The following is a 20,595-nucleotide window of genomic DNA, read 5'->3' on the forward strand; positions in this document are numbered from 1 at the left end:
CTGTTGTCTGCTTTCTAAATTGCTTTAGGATTGAATGGGCTGAACAAGGGATGTGGTAGTGACAAATATCTGAATAAGGGACATAAGGGATGGTCGTCCTGTCTGCCTCAAACGTTCACCACAAACTTTCTGGGAGCCATCAAAACTAGAATATGTAAGGAAGTACCGCGGGGGGGGGCATTGCTGCTCCTATCAGCCTAGGCAGGCTCAGGGTTGCCCACAGGGGTGGCTAAAAAAAGTCAAGATGGCGGTGCCCATAGAAAGCTGAAGGGGCTTTGATCGGACTGTCAGGGTCGCCATTTTGACGTGTTTTTTTTTAAACACACCCAGAGGATATCCCGACAAGGCTCATTCCTAATTATACCAGATGGACCTGTAAACCCGTCTCCGCGAATCTGGCAAACCCCCCCACCCCGTCCCCCTTGGAACTGGTGGGCTGCAATCCTCATCGCTTTCGGATTAAAGGAAACTGTAGCCCAGCGCATCTGGAGAGCGCCAGGTTGGCGTAAAAGCGGCGATGTAGCTCAAGGCTGTAAATTGGGCAACACGGGGCTCAACTTGGCTTTCCGGAATTGCTTTTCTTTCACAGGCCTCTCCTTGGCTAACAATTGAACAGGAAGTGTTTTGGGCAAGAATGGAGCAAGCCTGTTCGGAGCTGAGTGGATTTCTAATCGTGTGTGTGTGTGTGTGTGTGTGTGTGTGTTAGCTTCTCATCTCTTTAAGGTCCTCTGGCTGTTTTGGATTACCACTCCCATCATCCTTTCCCAGAACGCATGAGTGTTCTGCTGATGGCAGCTCTGGTCCAACCCTCTTGAAGGGTTTTATATATATATATATATGTAAGAAGAGACTACAATTTCGGAGCAGCAGCCTTATCCGACCTGTTGCCCTCCAAAGATGCTGGGTCACCTGCCCATCATCCCCAGCTAATCGAGAGGTGACGCCTTTGACGTTTGCAAACCACAATTTGCTCAGTTCTAAACACACATTTTAGACCACCTAATGCGAAGGAAGGGCTCACTGGAGAAGAGCCTAATGCTGGGAACGATTGAGGGCAAAAGAAGAAGGGGACGACAGAGGATGAGGTGGCTGGATGGAGTCAATGAAGCAGTAGGCGTGAGTTTAGATCAGTGTTTCTCAAACTTGGCGACTTTAAGTCCTGTGGACTTCAACTCCCAGAATTCTGGCTGGGGGATTCTGGGAGTTGAAGTCCACAGGACTTAAAGTCGCCAAGTTTGAGAAACACTGGTTTAGATGGACTCCAGAGGATGGCAGAGGACAGGAAGGCCTGGAGGAAGGTTGTCCATGGGGTCGCGATGGGTCGGACACGACTTCGCAACTAACAACAACAACACACACATTGTGAATTTCAAGTTCTCTCCCCGTAAAGGTTTTGGGTGTCCTTGAGTAAACTGTAAACTCAATACTGAATCCGAGTATTTGCCCTGATCTCGGATCTTCGCCTGAAGCTGGAAAGAAGAAGAAGTGGTCTCTGTGGCCAGTCACTTCCCCGCTTTCCACCCAAAGTGAAGCCTGCGCAAAGCCGGGATCTCCCCCTCGAACAAGGAAGGCAATGGCTCCCCCGCCATTGCCCCCGTTTTCTTTCCAGCATTAAACGTGGACCCTTCCTGATATAAGGGGGAGGCGGTACATGCCAAAGGGAAAGGAAATTAAGCTTGTGTCACATACATTTTATTGGGGGAGGGGGGAAATGCCCATCCCGAGAACTTTGTACATCACAAACCTCTGACAAACCAACAAACGTTATACATAAGTGCAAATTATACTCTCTGGTTGAAAAGCGATAGTGTGCGAGTATACACGAAATTTATTTCAATTCATTTTTTTCTCAAAAACAAAAACCCCAAACAAAAAAACGTCAGCAAACTGTGATATAAACGCTTAAGGGGAAAAAATAAGAAATAAACTAACCCCGAAGTGGTAACGTGCCAGTTATCTGAAACCTAGACGAATTAACCGGGTTTGGAAATTGGGAGAAGCCGGTGGAGATACTCGCGTCCCACCCACCCCCAGAAATCAGGGGTGTTTCATCGTGCTGGTCGATGCCAACGGACTCTTTTAAACTGGAAGAATAAGGCATTTCATGCATATCAAGATAGAACGAAGCCCCGACCAAAGCAACGATCAAAGGTTTTTTGCACCCAAAAATGCTTTCGTTTTCGTTACAACCCCACCCCCAAACTTTATCCCGTAGGAAAAGCCTGCCTGGCCTCCCTTCCTGAGATCATACAGAGGAAATGAACTTTTCAAGACGCTGAAACACACGAGAGGCAGGACGGCTCTCCCCAACTCGCGTCTTCGAGCGCTCGGCCAGCCAACGAAGCGATGGCTTGGCTACGCTCGAAGTGCCCGGTGGCCGATGCCGCCGCTAGGAGTCTTTCCATTCTTATTTGCCTTTCTCTAAGCGCGGAGTGAAATAAACGGCCTCAGGTCCGATGTCAATGAAATGGGAACGCAAAGGACTTCCTTTAGGTTACAGACGAAGTCCAGCTCAACCCCTTTGGCTTTAAACGCATTTTTTAAAATTTTTATTTTATTTTTTAAAAGGGTGTGGGTGTGTTGCGTAGTGAAAAGAGGGCGACCTCCAGACCAACGCGCCTGTTTGCTTGTCAAAAAAAAATGTGAACAGGTTGGTCCCAGATTTAGTCATCTTTAAAATTCATTCCGCAAAATTATGAAAGGGGGGGGGGGCTTCCATCTAAAATCGTATCGATCTCAGAAGGCTTGGGTCAAGTCCGAATCCAACCTTTTGGGTGTGGCTTTTAAATAAAACTCGGAGATAGAAACTTAAATGAAACCGGAAACAACGGCGTGTTTCGTCTTTTTGAAAACGCGGGCTAGCAAAAGAAGAGGGCAGCCTTATTATGGACCTGCAGAATCATCACCGCACACCGCCAGCCTCCTTCAGGGAATCCTAGGGGGGGGGGGGCTGAACTATAGCTTCCATCATCCTCTTATAAAATAAAGAGGATGGGAATCGTTATCTAACTTCTCTGGAGAAGCTCGGGCGCGGGGCAAAGAAAACTCGGGGAGTCCGCAGCCCGATCCTAAGCAGGCATGGCCTTCCTTTGGGGGGGGGGGGGAGAGAGCATCCCGGAGCTCCTTCGGGCTGGGTGTCTAATTATAACGGCATACTCGGAATTCCGGCGCCCATCATCCCCCTGCGAGGAGGAAGCCAGAAGGGAACGGTAGCCCTCCCCTCCCTCCAGTGCATCGCGCGGAGCTTTGCAACTGTGAACGTGTCCCTGGTAAGGCAGCGATCCAGTACGGGGTTCGTCCCTCCTGGGAGAGGGCACAGAAGGGTTCGCTCCCCCTCCCATGTCTTTCCTCTCCTGCAAGGCATCAGTTCGGCGGATGAGAGCGGGGCTTCACTTCAAAGGACCAGGAAAGGATTAGGGCAAACGGCCCGGCTGGAACGAAGCGCGGAGGATCGCGCTGCGCGAGGTCACCAAGAGAAAAGTGCTTCTTGTCTCTGCGCTGGCTCCCTCGTGTAGGGAGCCGTGGACCGTGGGAGTTATTCCGAGCCCTTCCCCGGCCCTGCTGGGATTTTGGAGCGCCTCTGCCGCCTCCCACCGCCCTTCACTTGCGTCCGGCCGGCTGCCGGCTCCCTCCGCTCGGCTTAAGGAGTCCGCGTTTACATCACACAGGGCTTGATGTCCTGGCAGACGGTTTGGTGGTGATGGTGGTGGTGATGGTAATAAGAGCTGCTGGCCGATGGGTGGAAGGACGAGATGCCGTTGAAATTGAGGACGAAATCCTTCCGGTCGCACACCGGGCTGGGGTGGTGCTGGTACCGAGGCAGGCCCACTGCGGAGAGAGAGAGAGAGAAAGAAGGCCAGTCCAAGGAAAGCTCTGGGGACGGAGAGGGTGGGTGGGTGGGAAGCAGGGGGAAATGGGGACAATTGTCCTGGTGTAAAATGGAGATATGGGAATCCATAGGTAAAAGAAAGGAAACACACACACACATCGCCTTCTTCCAGGACTTCACTTTTGGAGAAGGAGCCCAGGAATCCGAGGACCACTCGGTGCTCTATGTTGGCTCATGTCCCCCACTAAATAAAACAAAAACAACAACAACAACAACCCTACGTTCAGAACAGTATTAGATCTGAACCAAACCTTCCCATTTCCTCCTTTGCTCCCGAACTTCTAATCACAGAAAGTTTGCATTTGTAATTGTAACAAAACTCTTCCAGCTTGAATGGGAGTGCAGGGCAGTGCCACCAATCACACTCTCAAAAAGTACTGGGGGGGAAGCAACCTTCCCCTCTAATCAATTTGTGTGTCTGTTTATGTGTGCATCTTTGAACCTGTGTTGAATCAGTGTGAACTCTTGGCACCTGCCTGGACAAATCCCTGCAGTTTTCTTGGCAAGATTTTGGAAGTGGTTTGCCATTCCTTGCTTCTTATGGCTGAGCGTGAGTGACTGGCTGGAGAGAGCGGTCCAGCTGGCTTTGTGTCTATCTCCCCGTTCTAGGCCAATACCTGGGTAGCTCACCAAACTGGCCATCTCTCTTACCAATGGAGCTGTTCATTTTGTATTAGATTTACACTCCTGCCTTCTTTCTGGAGACCAAGACTGCATACATAGCACTCCTTCCTTGGGGGTGGGGGGTGGGGTTTGGTACAACAGCCCTGTGAGATAGGCTGGGCTGAATGAGAATGGCTGGTTCAAAGTCACCCGCTTGCTCTCTGTGCTTGAGGTGAAGTTGAATCAAAGTTTCCCCACTCATTCTTCAACACCTCTGTCACCTCTCTCTCTCTCACTTCCCTGCATCAATCCCCTCACTGGTACTGTTTGGAAGGGAAAGGATTTTGGTAGGGGGCAAAAGCTGAGTCCTGTAGCGAATGGAACATTTCTCCTAGCCTTGGCATGGCTGGGCTCGCTGGCTGGCCTGCTCTTCATTACAGTGAAGAGGTCACCAATCAAAAATGTAACCCAACACCTCCAATTTCTTGAATTCCCCCCCTCAGGCCACCATTTAGCGCTAAGCAGGCTGGCTGGGAGGGGAGTCAAACCAATCAAAGGCCCAATCAATCAACCAATCAGTCAGAGGCATTTGGACTCTGTTTTAATTAAAAGAAAATTAAAATGAACTTCATCAAAAGGCGGTGGGCTAAACATCCCTTTGTTTTTGTTAGTCTCATCACCGGCAAAATCTTGCAGCTCAAGGTAAAAATAATGAGAGGAATTGAGAGCAAACTTTTTTCTTCCTTATTTACTAGTTAGCCACTCTAATTTCACACCGAGAGAGAGGAGGGAGTGGGCTACAAGCACACTGTAGTAAGTAATAGTAATTGAGAAGAGCACCATCAATGCTTAGGCAGACAATGCTGATCAGAAGACACAATAGGATGGAGAAGACAAAATGTTTCCATGCTCCACTCCTTCACTCCCCTTCCTTATTCCATTGCAATACCATAAGCTTCAGCTGAAGTGAAACCATTTATCACAAACATCTGTGCAGAAGGTTTTAGAAAGTGCCCAAACTCAAAAAGAGCCATGAAACCTGCAAAGAGGAATCTGAACTTGAGTTGGATCCCTGATTTCCTTGGGGCAGTTCACCGCCTGTTTATTCCTAAAACAACAATATGTTTCTTGCTCTCACCTCTTGTGGGTGGAGGCTTTAAGGTTTCTGGAAAAGGTTGTTTTCTTCCTACAGCTGAGATGGAGTGTCCGCCCACCAAAATCACCCAGTTGGCTTTCATTTCAGACAGGACTAGAACTCAATTTCTCCTAGCATCCAGTCCAATGCCTTTAACCACTACAATACTGTGACCTGGCCTTGTTATCTTGGGAATCCATTCCTGAATCAGAATTCACGTCTAAATAGATGGCTTGGAATGATCAAACAAGTTCCAATACCTCTGGAGGGCACCCAGTTGGATAAGGCCCTGCTGAAAGAGCTTTACCTAGTCTTGTTTACAGAAGTCAACCCCATTGAGTTCAAGTGGGGGGGGGGGGGAACCCAAGGTAAATTTATATAGGCATTCAATGTCATTCAAATGTTTTTTTAAAGGCCAAGGGCATGGCAATCGTTATAGTAGTTCTACATTCATAGGCCAGGCAAATGGAAAAGTAGGAGATGCTTTAATGGCTGGGCTGCAACTGGCTGGAATCCTGCTTGCACCCCTTCCCTGAATCACTTGGAGCACAGAAGAGGAGTCTGGCTGCTCAAATATCTCCTGGTTCCAGCTGGCTAATTTTAGAGCTCGGACTTCGTCCAAAGGAAGTTCCAAGGAAGTTCAGCTGCATACAAACTTCCAGTCCAAATGCAAATCTATGCGCCTTTCCCTTCAAAGTGTGACCATCTTTCTTATTTCCCACTTTGCCCTTCTAGGTCTGCTTGGCCTATCGCAAGCCAATGTTGGCTTTCTGTTGGAAATCTATCGGCTTTCACAATAAAGGATGCTTCCTTGATTGAAGATGGTGCCCACAGTTCCCTACTCTTTCTTCAGAAACGGAAGCTCTCTTTTCCAAACTCACCCAACACAGATGCTTAAAAGGGTATGGACGCTCAGAGCCACAGGTCAAGCCTATTAATGTCAATTCAGAAGTAAGTCTTATAATAGTGATATCAGTAAGGGGCTGTTAGATAGAGTAGGAATGCAATTTAGACGAACTGTTTCTTTCTTGCCTGAATTTTTTGACTTCTGCACACATGTGCACACACTACGGGTACCCACAAAGCTGGTTGTGTTGTGTTGTGTTGTTTCTATGTAGCCATAAAGCGAAACCAAAAGTTTAAATTGCAATCAAATCAGTTAAGAGTCAGACCCTAAAGAGCAAGCTGTGGAAGCATGTCATATTTCTTCGACAAAGTTGAATTTGGGTCATTTCAAAGCGGTTTTTCCCCCCCTCTGGAGATTGGGAGAAAGAATTAGATACTTTAACGATTGGGAGAAAGACAGAATTAGATACTTTAACGTTGGCCTGCAGGTCCTGGCGAGTGTATTTCGTGAAGGACCTGAAAGTTATTTCTTTATGCTCTTTTCCACTTTTCGACTGGTCCTAAAGTGAGTTGCAGCAAGAAAGAAATAAGAACCAACCAAACAGCCCGAAATGAAAACAAACTCGGACACCAAGCAACAGAATCCTTATCAATGATTAAGTCACCATTTGGAAGAAAAGTACAGGATTCGAAGCGGATTTTTCAAGAAAGGACCCCATTTCCTTTTAGGGAGATTATTTCAGGCTTAACGGCCTTATTATAAAAGTAAATAAGTCTCTGGTGCATTCGGTTGATCTCTCCTCGTCCTCCCCACCTCCCCTCCAATCCTGATTTTAAGATAGGCTCCGGTTACCACTTGTGTTAGTGGTATTAACAGCACCAGGATTTTACACGGAGCCTTCCCTGTTTACAACCAGAGCCTCTCGTTTTCGAGGGAGGGTATTCGAGGTCAACGTAGCTTTGGGTGGATTTCCTTCAAGTAACACTTGGCTAGCGCGGGATCTCTTGTGTCCAGAGCTCAACTCCAAACAGCCAAGCGAAAAGCTTGGGAAAAAATAAACACAAGGCACAAACAAGCCCTTCTTCCCGATTTTAGCCCCGGGTGTTTTTGCAGTGTAGATTTCCTTACGTTGAATTTAACGATCTGCTTGTTCAGCTAAAGGGGCACCTGATCCACAGGAGCCTCTTCTTGAATCCCGCAGAGAATCATTGGTTTCCATGGGCTTTTTTCTCCTTCTTTTCAGCAGAGACTTGACAAATGCCCCGAAGATCCCAGAGGCTCGGCGGACGGGCCGTCTCGAGCTTTTTAACCTGTCTTAGTGGAGTCAAAGGCGACCATTTTCCAAAAAGGCAAAGGGTGTAATTAGGTTGCCTCGCTCCGTTTGAGGGTGGAATTCGGTTTCAGTACGCAGGAAGGATATTTTAGCTGGCCAGACACCTGCATTTCTTGGCATTCCAGGCTCTTCTGTTCTCCAACCAGCGGTGCGGTTGGGCATCTGAGCTTCTGAGGGCTGGAAAGCATCGTCGACTCTTTGTAATGAGCTACGGCTTACCAGTAGAAAGGGCCGGAAATGATTTCAACTGAGTGGGCTAGAGAGGACCAGATACGCCCTAAGGAAGTAAATCGAGTTTCTGAGAGCTTGAATAGGCCGATCCAATCCATCCACCCACCCATCCACCCATCCTCCATCCACCATCCATCCTCCGTTCATCTCTATCATTTGCTGGACAACCAACGCGGAAGAACGGGGCTTTGTCCTTCTCTTTTCCTTCCAGACATAAAGAGGTTAGAAGAGTCAACTATCATTCTCTCCTTCCTCCGATTCGCTGTGTCTCCCCAGTGCCAGCGGCTTCAGCTGAAATTTTGCAGCCTTTCGAGAAGGCTATTGATGCTTTCCAAACCCCTCCCCCCTAACCCTGTCCCCATTGTTCCCAATCCACGTCCAGCGACGCTGCAAGTTGGGGGGTCAAGTAGCGATTGAAACTGTTCCTCTCTTCCGCCTCTTCTATGCTCCGGTTTGGGTCTTTTTTGCTCAGGTCCTTCTTCTCAAAGCAACCGCTTCCCTGGATTTCCGCCGCCTTTTTAGGCTCCCAAGGAAGCCAGCAAAGCTTTGTGCAATTCTGATTCAAACAGTTCGGCTTGGATTAAGGCTGTGCCGAAACAAAATAAAACAAAACAACAAAACGCCCGACTCTGTCTTTCTTTCTTTCTTTCTTTCTTTCTTTCTTTCTTTCTTTCTTTCTTTCTTTCTTTCTTTCTTTCTTTCTTTCTTCTATCTATCTATCTATCTATCTATCTATCTATCTATCTATCTATCTATCTTCCTTCCTTCCTTCCTTCCTTCCTTCCTTCCTTCCTTCCTTCCTTCCTTCCTTTTTTTCTTCCTTTCTTCTCCCTTCTAAAAGCCTCCGAAAAAACGGAGATCGCTGGTTCCAATCTTGTTTGGCCTTCTCCAGGGCTGACCAGAGAAGTGATGGTGGAAGGGTTACCAACTCAATCGTACTAAAGAGTGGGTGTTTTGCTAAGGCTCGAGTGGGTCGGTTAAGAAAAAATCAATTGGGAGCGAAAGAGAGGCGATTTCCCACCAGCCTAGAAAATGACCAACCGGAAAAATTCGCCTAGATCTCGCTAGCAAGGGCTTGTGGTTGAATGGAGACATCTCCTGTGCGGATTTTCGAGGACATCCCCCCCTCCCCCACAACTGCTCATGTCGATCCCAAATCCAAAATTTTGGAAACTGGATGACGGGGATTTCTCTTGCCTTCCTCAAGGCTTGGCCACAGTGCCTTCTATTGCAAACGTGTGGTGTTTACCAATAATAATAATAATAATAATAATAATAATAATAATAATAATAATAATAATAATAATAATAATAATAATAATAATAATAATAATAATAATAATTGTCAGGGCACAACACAATGAGATTGGTTGAGCTCCCTCAGTGACCCCCCAACACAACACAATACAACTCACAGTGAAGTCAGAAAATCCCTAACCCAATAAATCATATTAACAAACACCCAGTCCTATTGCACCAGTGTGAACATGTTACACATTGCGCCAGCCTTCAAGTCCATTATACTACGTAGTTATGATCTTATTTCGCGTTCAGGGGTCTGACAGCCCACGCATAAAGAGGGAACTGGTTGTCCTCTGCAGATCTCCTCGCTTGGGACCCTTTCACCTATGGCTTTGCATAGCTCCAGACTCCCAAATCCTGTCCTTGCGTTAAAAGACTCCAGTCCATTGGTTCAATGTGTTAGAAAGTCTTTTAGGTTTACATAGGGCTTTTTTTCTTAATAGCCCTCTAGGAGATTCCACTGCGGAATATTGAATCTTCCGCCATCTTCAAGGAAAACCAAAGAAAACCCACTTGCCTTTTTTGAAAGCACCTTTGGGACATCCCGTGAGGTTTAGGTTTCCAGCCGACAGGAACCACAAGGGTTGTGGTTGCTATCTGTGAAAGAACGACCTTTTGCTTTCTCATTATATTTAGGCATTAGTTGTCTTCAAAAGACTTCGTTTGAGAATTAACTCAGTTAAAAAGTTATCCGAATTTGGGTGGAGAGGTGGAAAGACCTTCATATCCTAACTATGTTTACTCACAAGTAAAGTTCAGGGTTCAGACCCCAGGTTAAGCAGGATAGATTTCCTCCCTTAAATACGGACACACGTGGGAAATAGGAAACTCTGGGTCTGTGGCTTCTTCAGGGAGGGCTTATGCACAGGGCTTATTTGGGATGGTCGAAGTGTTCTAAATACCTCTTGAGCGATCCTACTTCATGAAGCAGCTTTTGGCTCATTTTTCGGAAAGCAAACCTCGCGGAAGACCAAGAGTAAATACTGAAATTTTCTCCGCCTCTTTTACACCTAAGAAGTAGAAGCCATTAAAAAATGCGAAGGCTTATCCGGAGTCTTACCCGGCTTGAGGCCGGCTGAGGGTTGGTTAAGCCAGGTTAGGGATCAGATTTACAACTCCGTCTGCTCCTTAAGGAGAGGAGTGTAGTCAGAAATCGGTGAGATTATTCTGATCAGTGCCCTTTAATGATCAAGAAAAAGGAGAGACTAGAAATTTTTGGGATTATGGAAGTAAGGAGGGAGAAAACATTGCATTTTACTGAGGAGTTGTATTTCATGTAGAATTCGTGCAGGAGCATTTTGTTTGTGTATTCATTAACGTCAACAACCGAAATTATATTTAGCTCTTCAGAACTGAGGCATCAGGAACTGAACGGAAAGAGGCAAAAAGAAAACAAAAAGGAATGTTTTTCAGGCTCCTGTCTTAAAACCTCATTTCGATTCTTCCCTGTTATTGCTGTTGCTGTTAATATTAATGTTGTCATTATTACATCAGTTTTAAGAAAGATCTTTCAGGGGACGATCGTTTCCAAAATCCCCAGGTTTTTTTTTAAACCCCAATGCGCTGAGATGGGGAGGCAGTTGCGGGAAGGTTTCCGCAGCTGATTGACAGCAGGTCACCGAGGAGAAAACCCAAGCAGTGGACAAGGTCGTCTGTATTTGTTACTTGTTGAAATTCCCATAAAATTGAACAAGACCTCACTCTCATCTGGGTTAAGTCAAGCTCCAGTCCCCTTCGGTGTGGTCCAGCCCAGACTGTCTTTGTTTGGTTAACCTCCGAGACCCACGTTTAAAGAGGTTATTTGGAGAGCCCATCTCCTCCTCCTCCTCCTCCTCCTTCCCTCCCAATCCCAGCTCAACATCTTTTACCCATTTCGGAGTCTTATTTTCTCCACTTTCTCTCTTTCTTTCTTTCTCTCTCTCTTCCAGATTTTTTTCAAGGCTGTTTTTTAAAATCAACATATCGCGAAGAGAAGACGTCGCAGTTCGTTCCAGTTATAGAAATAACCTGAGCATCTTTATTAGCATTATTTTTTTTGCATTTTGGAAGAAAATGCACAAAGCTCGGCTCCTTCTCCCCTACCATCTGTAGAACGCGTTGCAACCCCCCCCCACTTTTTTTCAATTAGCCCAGTACAACACAGAGGTTTGTTTTTTTAAAAAATAAGCGTACAAAAGTTCCTTTAGAGATTTATCGTTTTCTGCCTCTGTGGAAGAGAGAAAGGGCTTTTGAACCAAGCAAAAATCCCCCCCCCCTCGGGAAATATACTAAAGCTGAGCATTATCTACACAGGAACACACAGCTTGGGAGTGTGCAAGGAAGGCTTTCGGTGATTTTAAGCGGGTACAGAAGCAACACAGCCCTGACCGTCTTTGCTGGGATGTTACCGATTTCCCAAAGAGTCGAGAGTTTAAAAGGCCTACTTTTGCGAAGACGGTGCGCAGGATGGCAAAGTTAAACAACAACCCAAACGCAATAGCCACTCCAAGGGACCAACTCGTAGGGCCTGGACCGGAATCCTCCTTGATTTATTAACTCCCGGTGTCTGTATCTTTCTTTCCTTGCGAGTGTTCTTTCTTTCTTTCTTTCTTTCTTTCTTTCTTTCTTTCTTTCTTTCTTTCTTTCTTTCTTTCTCTTCTTTCTTTCTCTTCTTTCTTTCTTTTTTCTTTCTTTCTTTCTCTTCTTTCTTTCTTTCTCTTTCTTCCTTCTTTCTTTCTTTCTTTCTCTTTCTTCTTTCTTTCTTTCTTCTTTCTTTCTTTTTCTTTCTTTCTTTCTCTTCTTTCTTTCTCTCGTCTTTCTCTCTTTTTTCTTTCTTTCTCTGTCTCTGTCTCTCTGTCTCTGTCTCTGTCTCTCTCTGTCTCTCTGTCTCTGTCTCTGTCTCTGTCTCTGTCTCTCTCTCTTTTCTTTCTTTCTTTCTGCCTCTTTATCCTTAAGGGAATCTCGCGGCCTGCTCTCCTACCCAGGTTTACTGGGAAGAAAACAGCTTCTTGGAATGAGAAGTCATCGGACCCGCATTGATTTCAGGGGTGGTAGTGCTGTTTGCTTTGAAACACCCCGTTTAAATTTTACCTCGGTCTTTCAGCCTTGTCTGAAGACGAGACTGAGGAGCCTTGGCACCGTCCCCGGGGGGAGGCTAAGAAAAACACCAGGTGTTCCGGAATCGCAGCCCTAGAGTTGTACAAATTGCTGGCGCCTTTTCCCTCTGGAGTTCTTGAGAGTGTGGTTGCCAGGAACAATGGGGAGACCTGCATCTAATAAACACCCCAAAATTCTGGATCTTGAGTGTGGAGAAGCTCCTGGAGGCAACGACCTCCTTGTCACCAAGGAGTGGAAGGAAGCTTTGCATTGTGTGTGTGTGTGTGTGTGTGTGTGTGTAAACGAGGTAACTAACAACGGAATTCCAGACCGATCTTGAAAATACCGAGATGCCTCGAGGCTAGACGGCAGATGTGCATGCTCTCCCTAACCCAGTTCTACTCTTCTCCCCACTCCGCCACAATCGGCCTGTATTCCTCTCACCCCATCCCCCCAGAAAGCCTTTGCTTTTTTACACCAAAGCTGGTGTTTTCTCTGAAAACATCTGTACTGGAGAAGGACCTTCTCAGCTTGTTATCTGACAGCTACAAGTTAATTTGAGCGGGGCAGAGGGATTTTGGGTCTCTCTTCCCTGCTTCAGCACTCAGGAGAAATTTTGTGATTTAGATTTTTTAAAAAAACATCTACCCTAAATTTCACTTTGAGGTGTGAGAAACAATGCATTTCCCCTTGAACACACACGCACGCACGCACACACTCAGCCCAATCAGGTCGATTGCTTGTACCCAGCATAAAGAATCTAAATCAAATGCTAAATGGCAGCATATACAAAACCCAACGTTGCTATCCAGCGTCCCGATCTGGCTGCGATTCTGAGCGCAGGTAAACTTGCTTAGGATCGCAGCCAGATAATCTCAGATTTCTTCCCCCCCCCCCAGGAACCGCTTTTAGAAGCGATTCACTTCCTTCTCTCTATCCCCTTCAAGAATGCAATTCTCCAATCTATACACATGAGTACAAAAAAACCCAGCCACAACTGCCTAACTGTACATCTTCTAACTTAAAGCAGCTCCTACTGAAGTGGCAGCCAACTCAGTATTCAGAGAATCTCCTGCAAAGAACAGATAGATATACGGGGTTTATGAACTCGGTGTTTCTCGACAGGATTGGACCATCTATATACTTATTAGATGGCCATTAAAGTGACCAAAAGGAGAGGGGGTTTCCAAACGTGATTGCGGTTCTTGGAAGTAGGAGCAGGGAAGGGAAGGGAGGGGTTGTCCTTCTGGGCCCCAGAGGGTGAGACTGATCCCGCGGGACTGCTCCCATTGCTTAGGGGGCAAGGCAATATTGATTCGGGGATAAATTGTTCCACGGAATCCTTTCGATTCAGCCAGCTTAATCTCGGGGCTTCAAAGTATGTGCGTGCCTAGGATTTAATTCCACCACCACCACCCCAGCCCCGAAACCCGAATCTGGCTTTGGAAAAACCTTCGGGGAGTGTTTTCTTTCCAGATTCCCAGGCAAGAGGCCTCAGCCTTTGGAAATGAAGCAACTCGCTTCGGGGCAAGAGGGAAAGAAGGAAAGGGGGAAAGAGGGAGGGAGGGAAGGACAGGACAGGACGGGGCAGCTGCGGTACCTGAGAGGTCTTCCCTGCCGTTTTGATGCAGGTAGCTCTGCTCCAGCGAATAGGAGGCCATTCCCGAGTGGATGCCGGCAGGGGCGGCGGCGGTAGGCGGCGGCGGCGGCTGCAGGGCCTGCTGCTTGAGATAGGGCGAGGCCGCCGAGGCAGTCCAGTGTCCCGCAGGGCTGCCGTAGGGCGAGTGGCACTCGATGGCGCTGGCCATGGCAGGCGAGGAAGGCACTGGGCTGCTGCTGCTATCCGGACCGTAATCTGGACCGTTGGACGGGACCGGGCAGCTGGCCATGTACGTAGAACCCGGGTTAGGCGACATGTGCGGGACATGGTGGGCGTCGTAGGCAGCGCCCGCCTGCATCACGTCCAGAGGGTTGTAGCCGCTGGGGTGGCAGCCCAGAGGCGCGGCCGGGGGCGCCTGGAAGTCGAAGCCCTGCGGGAGGAAGCTCAGCCCGTTGACCATGCGGTGGTACATGGTGGGCTTGAGCGCCTGGCATTTCCTTCGGAAGCCCCGCGGGCGTCGTCGGAAGGAGCCTTCCTCGAACATGAACTCGCTGGCCGGGTCGATTGTCCAGTAGTGGCCCTTGCCCGGCCGGCCCAGCCCCTTGGGGAGCTTGATGAAGCACTCGTTGAGGGAGAGGTTGTGCCGCACCGAGTTCTTCCAGCCTTGGTAGGCGCCGCGGAAGAAGGGGAAGCGGGCCTGCAGGAACTGGTAGATCTCGCTCAGTGTCAGCCGCTTGGAAGGCGAGCTCTGGATGGCCATCACGATCAGCGCGATGTAGGAGTAAGGCGGCTTCTCCGGCCGCCGCAGCCCCGAGCTGGCCTTCTTGGTTTTGGAGGGCGCGGAGGCGGAAGCGCAGCCGCCGGAGTTGGTGCCTCCGCCGCCGCCCGCGCCTCCGGGGGTCGTCGAGGTGCTGCTGCCGGTGCTGGACGTCTCCAGGGCGGAGGGAGGCAGCGGAGGCGGCGGTTGGTTCATCAAGGCCGGGCTGCGAGGCACCGGGCCCCCGATCTCGGAGCTCATGGAGGCTGCTCCTCCTGGGCCACCTCCGTCAGCGGTCTGGCAGCGGCGGCGCCCTAAACATCTCTGCCTCCTCCCTTGCGCAAGCTTTTCACCCGCTCCCGGGCTCGCTCGCTCTTTCACACAAGCACAGCGCCCCTTCCCTCCCTCCTTCCTCTCCCTCTCCCGTCTGGCCCCCTCCTTCTGTTTCTCCACCGCCTCCTCCTCCTCCTCTTCCTCCTCCCCCCGGCTCAGGAGCCTTCAGTTCTCCCGGGCTGCACTCTCTGCCCCCTGCCTGGTGGCCTCCCGAAGCCTTTAAAGAAGAGGAAATCCATCAAACCCCTGCGCCGCTTTTGCGTTAAGGCAGCGCCAGCCAAACAAAATCTGCGGCCGGCTATCGCCTGGAGAGGAGGGGGAGGGGAGAGCCAAAGGAAAGCAGAGGGAGGGAAATCCTTTCTCCTTTCCCTCCCCTCCCTTTCCCCTTCTTCTCCAGCTCCGCTGAATTTATCCCACCACTCAAGCCGAAGGGAAGCGGAGAGGAGAGGCGGAGGGAGGGAGAGCGGTCTGGGTTCCACTCCAGCTGGCTTCTGTCCACCCCTGCCTCCAGGCCTCCTGCGGGCTCCCCGCGGAGGCTCCAGATCCCTCTGGCTGCCATCTTCTGTACACGCAATTGCGCCATCCATCAACTTGCCCTTAGACAGTTTGCCGAGTCTCCCGGCCGCACGCCTAGCATCAAGGCTCCTGAGATATAATGCGTTTGGCCATCGCCTTTCCCTTCGCTTGGCATGGAGAGGACCAGCCTTTCGCCTTGCCCAAAGGACCGCTTGTGGAATTCGGCTGGAGACTCCCAAGGGGCTGAATTCGCTTTCCCAAGCGGAAACATAGGTGCCTCTTTGGAGAATGCCGCCTCTCGGTGACCAGCGCCTTTTCAGAGGGCATGGAGAGAAAGGCACCGGGCAATCGGCGGGGCTTCTTCTCACTCTAGAGCAGTGTTTCCCAACCTTGGACAACTTGAAGATGTCCGGAGCTGGGGAATTCTGGGAGTTGAAGTCCGGACATCTTCAAGTTGCCCAAGGTTGGGAAACACTGCTCTAGACCTTTGGCAATAAAACTCATGCTTCTGGACTAGGAGCAGCGCTAGGCCACTTCAGAAGCCAAATGGCCCTTAATTATGAGTCGAGGGGCAGATTTGCAGATGTGTATCCCCCGTCCCGAAGTGCTGATGTCTCCTAGGCAGAAATCAACCTGGGAAAGCTTTCACCTCGGGCACATACGGCCTCGGGTCTCAGCAGGGTCCACCTATTCCTGCAGGTGCAACGTAGCATCTGGAGCCGGTGATCCCGAGGATTGAAAGCAGCGAATCTTTTCCGAGGGCAGGGTAGCCCTAGGAATACATTCATTTCTTTAGACAATTGGACAAATGGGGGTCTTTTCCCCCCATAAACTCCTGCATTCCTTTTCTTTCAAGACGAGAAACCCTGGACCATTTCTGTTCTGTTTCTTTCCCAAGGCACTTTCCAAAGGCTTGTGCACGTGTGCGCACACAGGGACACTAGGTTCAGCCATTCTAGGGCAAATCCTCGGAAAGCAAAACCGCTATTTCAATTTCGCAGCTAGAAAACAGAGGCTTTCTCGTGATTTGCCCCGGAGTGAAAAGGTTATTTACATCTCTTCCAGAATCCTACATGCCTTCTGTGTTCTTGTTCCTCTTGCAAAAAGCTAATATTAGAAACGGAGCTCCAGTCATTCTGTTGTTAAGCCCTGGAGATATTTGTAAGGGAAGGGAAAGGCATTCCATAAATTATGTTTTTTCCCCCTGCGGAAGATTTACTTGAAAAGGTTCTGGGCAGGGGTGAAATCCAGCAGGTTCTGTCAGGTTCTGGAGAACCGGTAGCAGACATTTTGAGTAGTTCGGAGAACAGGCAAATGCCACCTCTGGCTGGCCCCAGAGTGGGGTGAGAATGGAGATTTTGCAGTATCCTTTCCCTGCCACGCACACCAAGCCACGCCTGCAGAGCCGGTAGTAAAAAAAATTGAATTTCACCACTGGTTCTGGGGCATTTCATTGTTCTGAATCTGATATACCCAGAATTCCAATTTACAAACACAACCCAGTCTGAAGTGACCAGATCGTGGTGCCCCCCCCCCGCCCCAATGTAATGAATCCAAAGATGGATTTGACCGTCTCCTACCTTGAAACCAAATTCTTCTCGGCTCTGAGGACGAAGCCATACTAAAGGAACCCAATCAGGCTTGAACCTGTAGATGAGATCCTAGCACTTTGAGCAACTCCAACCTGGCTTTTCCAACCTTAGAAGTTAGGATCACCTAGAGTTGAAAGTCTTTGCTTATTTCTTCAACTTGGCAACTGATTCCATCGCCAAAGGACTTCTAGGTGTGGACTCGGACGGGGCACTGACCCTGGACTGAGGAGAGCCAGACTTCTATCAGCCATGGCAATTTACTGGATGATCCCCAGCCATTCTCTGTGACCAGTGTTTCTCAAACTTGGCGACTTTAAGTCCTGTGGACTTCAACTCCCAGAATCCCCCAGCCAGCATAGCTGGCTGGGGAATTCTGGGAGTTGAAGTCCACAGGACTTAAAGTCGCCAAGTTTGAGAAACACTGAATTAATGTCTATGGAGATTCTCAGTCACCCGGTCATGGTTGTCCCAAAGGTGATTTTTCAAGAGGCAACTTGACTTTCGTGTTTTTCTTCGAAGATCTTTCTCTTCTCATCCAAGAAGCTTCTTTAGCTCTGACTGGATGGTGGGGAATGGAAGGATTTATATTCCTTGCGGATAGCTGGTCATTTGGTCAGTCAGAGCTGAAGAAGCTTCTTGGATGAGAAGTGAAACGTCTTCAAAAAAAAAAAAAAAACCCCAAGAAAGTCCAGTTGCCTCTTGGTGGGGAAAAACCACCTTTGGGACTAGCCAACCGATATTCCCAGGGTTAGAGATTCCCAAATGCTGCTCCTTTGACGGAGGGCTCAGAAAAGGGGGTTGGCTCTCCTCTTGGCTTTCGAGTGACGTTGTCAACCCACTCCTCAAGCGAGGGTGCGTGCGGGGACCCTTCAAATCTCCCGCGCCTGCACACGTGGAGCCGAAGCTCCCGAAGCCAGCTGGCTCTCTGGGTGAGCCTTAAGCCGCAGCGTTGGTGGTGCTGCTGCTCCGAACTGCTCTGGGGGCGCGGGGAAGGGGGCGGGGAAGCCAGAGGAGGGGCGGCGGCTGGTGCTGCCGCTGCCGCTTTCAGACAGTGACCTGGAGGAGCTGAGTGGAAGCAGGCTTTTTCCATCATCGACCCTCCGCCAGGCTTATACCACCCACAGAGCCCAAGTGTCAGTTTACCGTTCTGAGCCGGGTTCCTTTCCCTAAGCTACGCCGGTAATTAGACGAAGTAAAGCTAAATTAACTGAACAGGCGTCGACAGCTTCTTCCAGATCACCGCCCCTCTGTCGCTAGGAGAAAAAAAAGCGCCCCCCCCCCGAAAATGGCTTTGATGGAACCTAAGGACCAACTTAGAAGAATACAAATACGACGAAGCTCGATAGTGTTTAGGACACAATAGAAGGCAGGGAAGGGAGGTTATTGTTCTTGTGCGGATGCGCTCTGGCGTGCCCGTCTGTGCATCCACTGGCTGGGGGGCCAGGCGGAATCCCCCCTCCTTACACCGCCGCCCTGATCCTCGGAATTATTCTATTTCGAAAGAATTCGGAGTGAGAGGCCACCAAGCCCGTTGGGGACCAAAGGGTGGCTAGAAATCTCCGGGAAATATCCCAAGCCCTTCCTCATCCCCAATTTAAAACTCCCTCGCTGTCCCCGGGACTGAACTTCCCGGCGTGGCGTCTGCAGCCCTTCCTTCTTCTTCGGGCGACCTGCTTGCTTGCTTTCCACGGGGCCGCTTCCTCAGCAAAAAAAGGCGCCTCCAGTCCCGGCAAAGGTTCACGACCAAGGAGGCATTCGGGGCCCCCTCTCAAACATTCCTCCAAACGGTCAGCATCCCTTTTCCAGACAATTTATTTTATATACTACACGGAGGGATGGGAGAAAAGTAACGCGGAGCGACCGCCAGTTTAAGGGCTGCCTCTGTGTGTGCGGGTGTGTATTTGCTCACACAGTCAGGACGTCTATCAGTTCCTTCGATCTGCGGCCACCCAGGCTTTGCAACATAAATAATCACGGTCCCTTTCCGTGATTGATTCCACCTTCATTTCTAATCCACTCTCTGTGAACTGAATTCAAGCATTGTAACTCGGAGGACAAAGGCTTGCCCCCTCCGCTGCAGGCGAGACTAGAGAGCATTTGGCTTCAAAAATTGAGGCGACCGGTAGATGACAGCAAAGGGTTTTTCGTTTTCCTTCTACTGCCATCAACCGGTGGCACCGATTGTTTGCCGCTTACATTTCGTAACCCTTCCTTCATATACTGCTCTTTAGAAGGCCAGATCCTGAAGATGAAACTCAAATACTTTGGCCCCCTAATGGGAAGGAAGGACTCACTGGAGAAGGGCCTAATGCTGGGAAAGATTGAGGGCAAAAGAAGAAGGGGACGACAGAGAATGAGGTGGTTGGATGGAGTCACTGAAGCAGTAGGCATGAGCCTAAATGGACTCCAGAGGATGGTAGAGGACAGGAAGGACTGGAGGAATGATGTCCATGGGTCAGATATGAACACAACTTCACAACTAACAACAATTTCATATACAGGAAGTTCTTGACTTACAACAGTTCATTCAGTGACCCTTCAAAGTTACAACGGCACTGAAAAAAAAAGTGGCTTATGTCCATTTTTTACCCTTATGAGCTTTACAGCATCCCCATGGTCATCTGATCAAAATTCAAAGGCTTGGCAACTGGTTCATGCTTATGACAGCTGCAGTGTCCCAAGATCATGGGATCTCCTTTTGCGACCTTCTGACAAGCAAAGTCAATGGGGAAGCCAAGTTCACTTAACAACTGTGTTACTAACTTATCAACTACAGTGATTCACGTAACAACTGTGGCAAAAAAGATCATAAAATGGGGGCAAAACTCACTTAACCATTTCTCATATAACAACAGAAATGTTGGGCTCAATTATGGTTGAGGACTACTTGTACTTTCCCCATGTGTTAATGGATCTAATCCTTTCTTTTTTTACATTGCAAATCAAATGAATTTATTCTGAGTTTGAATCTGGGTATTTTAAACCTTTGCCACAAAGGGATGGGATCGATGGCCTCTGGAGAGATTCTCTAACTCACCCTCACTGCCCGCTTCCATATCTCCTGTTGCTCATTCACCAAATGGGGAGACCCTCCTATCGGTCTTCTTCTTCCTCCAGATGGAGGCAAAAAACACCGCAGCTCAGAACAACATCAGCTGGAAGAATGGGGATAATAGCACGATATGGTGACCTAGATTAATCTACATGCAGATAACAAAGGCTTGATCCTAAATGCGTGGAGATTAACAGTGGAAAGAAGCCAGTTTCAAAGCAGGTATGGAAATTTAATTTCAGCTATTCAGGAGGATATATTTAGGAGAAACCCGAAGAGTGTTTTGAGGACCCCCCCCCCCTTTCAAGATTCCAATGGCCACTTGGCCTC

The 20,595-nt window shown here is 48.9% G+C and overlaps 1 protein-coding gene across 1 annotated transcript; it reads right to left on the minus strand.

Annotated features, from left to right (window-relative positions):
• Positions 1-1,676: 1,676 nt before the first annotated feature.
• FOXF2 (forkhead box F2) lies at positions 1,677-15,165 on the minus strand. Its single transcript, XM_081952228.1, has 2 exons — positions 14,016-15,165; positions 1,677-3,828 (listed from the first exon to the last, which is right to left on the minus strand). Exons 1-2 carry the CDS (start codon positions 15,031-15,033, stop codon positions 3,656-3,658), a joined length of 1,191 nt encoding a protein of 396 aa, XP_081808354.1. The 5' UTR covers positions 15,034-15,165; the 3' UTR covers positions 1,677-3,655.
• Positions 15,166-20,595: the final 5,430 nt, after the last annotated feature.

This window comes from Natrix helvetica (genome assembly GCF_964273705.1).
Source record: "Natrix helvetica genome assembly, chromosome: 4".
Taxonomy (NCBI): Eukaryota; Metazoa; Chordata; class Lepidosauria; order Squamata; family Natricidae; genus Natrix; species Natrix helvetica.

Bases quoted from the DNA above. Each gene is read 5' to 3' on its own strand.
- FOXF2 (XM_081952228.1), bottom strand. From the start codon at position 15,033: ATGAGCTCCGAGATCGGGGGCCCGGTGCCTCGCAGCCCGGCCTTGATG. The intron at 3,829-14,015 runs GTACCGCAGCTG...CTCTCTCCGCAG, and splicing joins CGGCAGGGAAGACCTCTCAG to TGGGCCTGCCTCGGTACCAG.